This window comes from Corylus avellana, chromosome ca10, assembly GCF_901000735.1.
Source record: "Corylus avellana chromosome ca10, CavTom2PMs-1.0".
Taxonomy (NCBI): domain Eukaryota; kingdom Viridiplantae; phylum Streptophyta; class Magnoliopsida; order Fagales; family Betulaceae; genus Corylus; species Corylus avellana.
Window position 1 is genome coordinate 20885790 of NC_081550.1, and position 6438 is coordinate 20892227.

The 6438-nt window shown below is 38.1% G+C and overlaps 1 protein-coding gene across 1 annotated transcript; it reads right to left on the reverse strand.

Annotated features, from left to right (window-relative positions):
* Positions 1–86: 86 nt before the first annotated feature.
* On the reverse strand, positions 87–2170 carry LOC132163153 (farnesol kinase, chloroplastic-like). The gene is made up of 4 exons (XM_059573341.1): positions 1724–2170; positions 843–910; positions 628–759; positions 87–213 (listed from the first exon to the last, which is right to left on the reverse strand). The coding sequence occupies exons 1-4, from the start codon at positions 1838–1840 to the stop codon at positions 87–89; spliced, it is 444 nt and encodes a 147-aa protein (XP_059429324.1). The 5' UTR covers positions 1841–2170.
* Positions 2171–6438: the final 4268 nt, after the last annotated feature.

Here is a 6438-nt window from a genome sequence, read left to right on the forward strand (position 1 = left end):
ACAACGGCTAGAGTCTACCCAAATCAAGCCAACAGAACAGACAAGAGTAATTAACTCGATAGGAATTACCATCCCCAGCACAGAGGTTACAGATTGCTGCAATTGAAATGGGGGAAGTTCTCCAATAAATTATACAAGCCAAAGTGATTGTTATAGTATAGTAGAGTGGTCCCTTGAGAAGTTCCCTGATGCATAAAGTAAGCTAAGGACAAACTGAAAAGTAATGTAAAGATATGATTAATCAATCAATCAAAAATATGTGTGTGTGTGTGTGTGTGTGTGTGTGTGTATACTTAAAAAGAAAAATGATTTTGCTTTGAATCTTTGCTCAGACGTGGCTCAATTTTAGAAAATTTGATTCCCACCTAGGAGATATCAGAATTTATATGGCAACCCAGCAGATAGAACCTTAACCAGTTCCTTATTTTGGATTACCAGAGGATATAATATCAAAAGTCCAGACAAATTAACCTCATTTCTGATATGGGTCAAGCACTTGAGTCATTTCATAGCAAAAGTGGTCTCTCTAGGTGGGATCAAGTCCAGGGAAGAGAAGCAGACATATATGACTCATTTTTCAGAGAAACATTCCAATTTCCCAACCAATAATTCTCTCAGAGTTGTAACCTATAGTCTCCGTGTCTGCTCATTGACTTCACTATAGCCTCATCTTTCATTATTCCAAGTCCCAAGAGAAGCATTCGTATGATATTGATGCCCAGAACAAGAGATGCTAAAATGGCCCCCCGATGCCCAGAACTGTAATATTTGGTAATAGCTATTCAGAAGACAGATTATGTAGTAAAATTATGAAAAAAGTTCATTGACAATAATAAGATTACCTGAACAGAGGCCAGCAAAGCATGAAAACCAGCCCGATGCTTATATGCACAAGCTTCCGATTCAACTTCTAAACATGGCCAAAAAATAAAGAAAGTATTTGAGGGAAAAAGTAGAGGAAAAGAAAGACACAAAATTAACAATGTGGAAAATTCCTTAAATGCACATACTTTCAGACAGCATGTTATGCCTGTTTGTCCCATTTTTAATTGACTGCATTTAATTATATGGTTCTTTAGTTTTGCAAGAAAAACAAAATGCCACCACAAGGGCTAGATTAAAAGAGAAAGGAAGCTAATCAAAATCCATCTCATATAGTATCTAAAGGCTTTAAAAATAGGACGACCTTTGTTTTTTTTTTTTTTGGTTTGTTTGTTTGACATGTTTGCAGGGAAAAGGAGATTCGAATTAGTGACCTCCCCTAAAAAAAATAGGACTTTTGTCTATAGAAAAAGCTTAAAAAAATATTTTAAACTTTTAAGATTTCTTCAAACACAGTTTTAGACTATTTTAGAAAGAAAAAAAAAATAAAAAGAAGTTTTTTAAGTGCCTTGTCGCAATCCAAATAGGCTCTAAGTTTGCATGTAAATTTTTTGAAGACAACTACATGGGAATTTTGATATATACATGTATAGGCAAGTCAGACATCAAGCAGTTGTGAATTAGAGAAACAAGAATCAGCCACTCTGAACCTATCCTTAACTTCCTTCTATATAAACCAATTCTGAACCTATATTTCTGCAATTCACCCGAGCAACTAAGATTATTAACCAAACCCAGAAGAGCTCTAATAAAAAAAACCCAAAAGAATCAAATTCCCATAAACTTGTAACCACTTACTGATACAACATACAAAAGAACAAAGGGGGATTTTGATTTTGACCTGGTCGAAGAACCCTCGTTTGGCGGTCTCTACCCAGACTCGAAGAATCGACAGCACGATGCAACCGCTCAAGAGGGTGGCGCAGATATCGGAGACGACCGGGTTCTCAAGCACCATAGTAGCAGCCGGTGGCTTGGCGTCCAGGTTCAGTACTCTGGTCTGTCTGGGTCTGGAAGGCTTCAATCTTAATGTAGTGTGGGCCAACCGGCCAAGTATTCGCGTGGCAGAGTTTCAGACACGGGAAACAAACAGACGAATGAAAATAAATCCAAAATGGAACCCCTATGTTGCGTGCTCAATATCTTTACCCGTTTGATTATTCTCTCTCACGCGCACAAGCACAACCTTTTTAACTACAGTCTCTTTCACCCCCCAAAGTCAAAACCACTTTAGTTTCGTTCATGGCTCCCTTATCTCTCTCTCCTTAACTCGTCTCAAACACTACTTCGTCTCTCCAAAACGTGCACCAGCTAGCCAGCAATAGCTGACCAAAAGAGCTCAATAATTGAGGTACCAAAAGGCCTCCCAAAGTCTATCTGTAGGTAACTCTCTACTGCTCCTATTGACTATTAGATATTAATAATCTAGCAGTTCCTACTAGCTTTTGCATATAATTATTATTATTATTATTATTATTATTATTATTATTTTTAAGAATATAATAAATTCTGTGAAGTTTTAGTAAAATTTATGAATTCGCTACTTTCAACCCATGCATTTAGATTGTAATATTCTACACAAACCGGTTTCTTTAACTGGTCAACTTTTTACCCTACATTTTGTTGTCAACTTTTTTGAGCTATTCATGTGTTACATTATAAGGAGTAGTGTTTTTTTTAAAAAAAATGATGAAACTCCCCAAGATAGGCCACTTTGTGTACCACTCTTGAAGGGAAAATTCTGAACCCGTGCAAGGCACCCCACTCTTGGTTTTCAATTTTTCTTATAAATTTTTTATTAAGTTATATATATATATATTAAAATGGATTAATTTGACCCCTCATTCATACTTTAGTTCCTCTAGATGAGAAATTTTGGCTCCATCCCTACTCCGCATGGATTGGGTAAGACTCAGCTTCATTGTAAGCGTAGCCCCAAAAAATTATTTGCCAATAAGTCCAAGCTAGGCTTCACCACTTGTGGTAGGATTTAAGCAGGAGTTTTTTGATCAGTAGATTGTTGTATTGGCACATACAAAATATACAATTGAGTCTTCTGCATTCTAAATTATGACTAAAGTTTTTGTTAAATATATTGAAGAGGAGAGAAAGGAGGGAGCGTAAGCGTAGAAACGTAATGGGATACATCTTATTTATTAAATTGTGTTGAACAATATTACAATAATCACAAAAAACCCTAGAATATATAATAATAATAAACCTAATAAGGAAACATAATAGAGTAGAATATAAAAAATTCTAACATCCCCTAAAACTCAAAGTGTAAGCTTGAGTTTTGGAAAAAGAAAGGGAAATAATTTTTTGCTTTTTCTTTTAATGGGCTACTTATATATATTTTCTTCTATATTGTGATATATTATATATACCTCTTTATTTATAGAGAGAATGAGTAGAGGATAAACAATCATAGACTAATTCGGGTAGAGAATAAACCTTAATAGGAAAGACAATGTACAATAAGTTTATAGAATATTTTCTTCTTGTTTCAATGGCAGAAAATTATCTCTATCATATATGTTGTTCCATTTCCAGGCAGTGCTTGCAGTCTTACTTAAGTGCTATAGGGGTATCATTTATCATTTATGGCTACGTAGTACGTACACCCTGAAACATATAAAAAAGAAGACGTAGAAAATTGTTAACCAGCAGGCAACAGTCATTGAGGAGGTCAACTGGAAGGTTTAAAAGAAGAATTTTCTCCCCAAGTCCAACCCCATGCACCCCGAAGCTCACCAACTACTCTCCTTTTCCTCCTCCGATCATCATCGCTTCAAGCTTTTGCTCAAGCCGCTGAGCCAACCCCTCGAGCCAGTCGAACAGCTTGGCGGTCTCGAACCGCAAGTGGTGCACGTCGGCCAGCACGTGAACCGGGACCAGACCCGACAAGAACCTCGACACGGTCTTGTCAAGCTTCTCCATCTTCCTCGCCAGCCGCAGGTTCTTGAAGACGTTCCAGCGGGGGGAAGCGAGGACCTTGTGGGACAGCTTAAGGCCGTCCCTGAGGGTCTCGGAGAGGCGGTCGAGCTGGGACTGACGGGACGCCGGTAGCTCGACGCCGGAGTACTTGATCTCGAGGATGATGGGTTGGAGCTGCTCGATGGAGGAAATGAGCTGCTTGGCGCTCGACTTGTGGAGGCAGGACTTGAGTGATATGGCTATCAGCGTCTTCAGAAGCTCGGTGGCCATCTCGCCAGCGAAGAGGTCCGTCACAGCCATAATGGAACCAAAGCTTATAGTGGTAGTATTAGGAGCTGAGAGCGAAGAGAAGGGAGCCTTGGAAATTGCTCCCAATTGAGATCTGGAGAGAAGTGGTTCGAATGGGACGACCACGACGGAATCGGGGCGAAGATATTCACGTTTGCAGATGAAGCAGCCATTTCTTTAAATAAATAACACTCTACTAGAGTAGAGTTAAACTTTTGACTTTAACTTTTGTTTTGGCTTTTTATGTTTTAATTTTTTGAAGCAATTGCCTAGCCACCCTGGATTTGTCGTTGGGTGGCCATCGCTAAAGAATATTGCGTCAACGAATAGATTATAGAACTTATTTCGTGCAGGATGAACTTGGGGGTATTGGTTTTGGGAATCAGACCCCATCCTCTCATAAATTTTGTTTTTTTAAAAAACTAATTATGAAAATTGTACATATTTCTCAAACTACCGTTCAGTTGATAAATTCTTTCAAGCTTTTAATTGGGACGTTCTCGAGACTTTACGGGACCCATTGGAACACTGCGGTAACTCGGCCGAGACTTAGCCAAGCCCCCACCGGACCCAATCGGCCTGGACCCCTCTGTGACACCGTCGCGACTTTGTCGGGTCCCGACCAAGGCATGTACTTGTATATGTTTTTGTGCACCACTATCGGAACTCAAATTTTTTAAGTTATATATATATATATATACATATATGTTGTGAATAAATATTAATTTTTATAGGATAATATTATTAAATAAAAATATTTAAAAAAAATGTAGTAATTTTTTGTAGAGAAATTTTTTTTTGGTTAAAAATATATTTTTACCAAAAATATTTTATGTCGAAATAAATAGAATCTAAGTTGGAAAAAAAAAATCAAGGTTAAATTTTTTTAAATTTTTTTTACATAACTGAATTTCCAACTTGCATATATATGAATTTATTCATAAAACAAAATTAAGAACAAATCAGAGTTTGCTTCAAAACAAGGCCAAGTAGCTCGAGAAGCATGTCGTCGAGATTGTCCCTTCAACTACCAAACCCATTTTTAGACCCATCTTTCATAATTTTTTTATTTTTTTTGGAAAAAAAATAAAAACAAAAAAACTAATTCCCTTTTCTTCTCTTCGCAACTAGCTGCATCAATCAACCGAAAATTCATAGTAGTAAGAAGAGATCCTTGGCTGATTTAAAAGACAAGATGTTATCTAAGATTGTTGGTTGGAAATCAAAGTTGTTGTCTTAGGCGGCTAGAACCACTCTCCTTAAATCAGTTGCCAATGTCATTCCTTCTTATATTATGTCTTTGTTCTTGCTGCCCAAGGGTTTTTGTAAAGAGCTCAACTCTTTTTTAAGGAAATTTTGGTGGGGATTCCCTCAGGACAAGAATCATAATCTTTTCTTTTTGGCTTGGGATAACATTTGCAAACCTAAGGCCTTGGGTGGTTTGGGTATTCGTACTATGGAGACTTTGAACTTATCTTTGCTTGCCAAATTGGGTTGGAAAATTATTACTGAACCTTCTCTTTTGTGGGTGGCTACTTTGTCTGGGAAATATCTTCGAAGTGGAGTCCCCTTCGGCTTCTTGGTTATGGAAGGGTATTCTAAAGGCAAGGCAAGTTGTGGAATTAGGTGCTTGTTTGGCAGTTTCTTCTGGTCAGGATACCAATATATGGAAGTCTCCTTGGATTCCTTCCATTCAGCTCTTCAAGCCTTCTCCTAATCCTAATCTAGTGGATCTTCCAGATTTTGAGGTTGCTGATTTGTTGATTGAAGGTGGCAGGTCTTGGAATGTTTCTCTTGGCTGATTTGTTTGATTCTAATTCAGCTCAGCACATTCAAAACATTCACTTATCTCATGAAGTTTTCAGTTCACTTATCTCATGAAGTTTTCAGTGATAGGTGGACTTGGGCTGCTTCTCCGAAGGGGCTCTTTTCTGTTAGGTCAACTCATGAATTAGCCTCTCAGGATTTGGCTTCCCGTTCTTCTCCTCTCTCTCCTGAAGATTGGTCTTGTCTTTGGGGTTTGAAGTTGCAGCATAGGTTAAAACATCTTCTTTGGAAGTTGGCATGGAATATTCTTCTTGTGCGTGCTTCTTTGGCCAGATTTGTTAACTCATTTGATCTGGATCCTTGGTGTTGCCCGTTTTGCAAAGGTCTTCAAGACTCTCTCTCTCACATTATGCTTGAGTGCTCCTTTGCTAAGATTTTATGGAGGAGCTCTCCTTGGCCCTTTCTTACTGATGCTTTTTGTGAACAGCCTTTTGCAGATTGGATTGTGGCTATTTTGAAGCCTCATCAGAAGCTTGCAATTCCCATTCAGGAAGTCCGCAAGTT

Excerpts from the sequence above, each read along its gene's own strand:
- LOC132163153 (XM_059573341.1), bottom strand. The coding sequence starts at position 1,840 with ATGGTGCTTGAGAACCCGGTCGTCTCCGATATCTGCGCCACCCTCTTG. Across the intron at positions 911-1,723 it reads AACGAGGGTTCTTCGACCAG|AAGTTGAATCGGAAGCTTGT; the intron begins GTCAAAATCAAA and ends GGCCATGTTTAG. Across the intron at positions 760-842 it reads CTTTGCTGGCCTCTGTTCAG|TTCTGGGCATCGGGGGGCCA; the intron begins GTAATCTTATTA and ends CAAATATTACAG.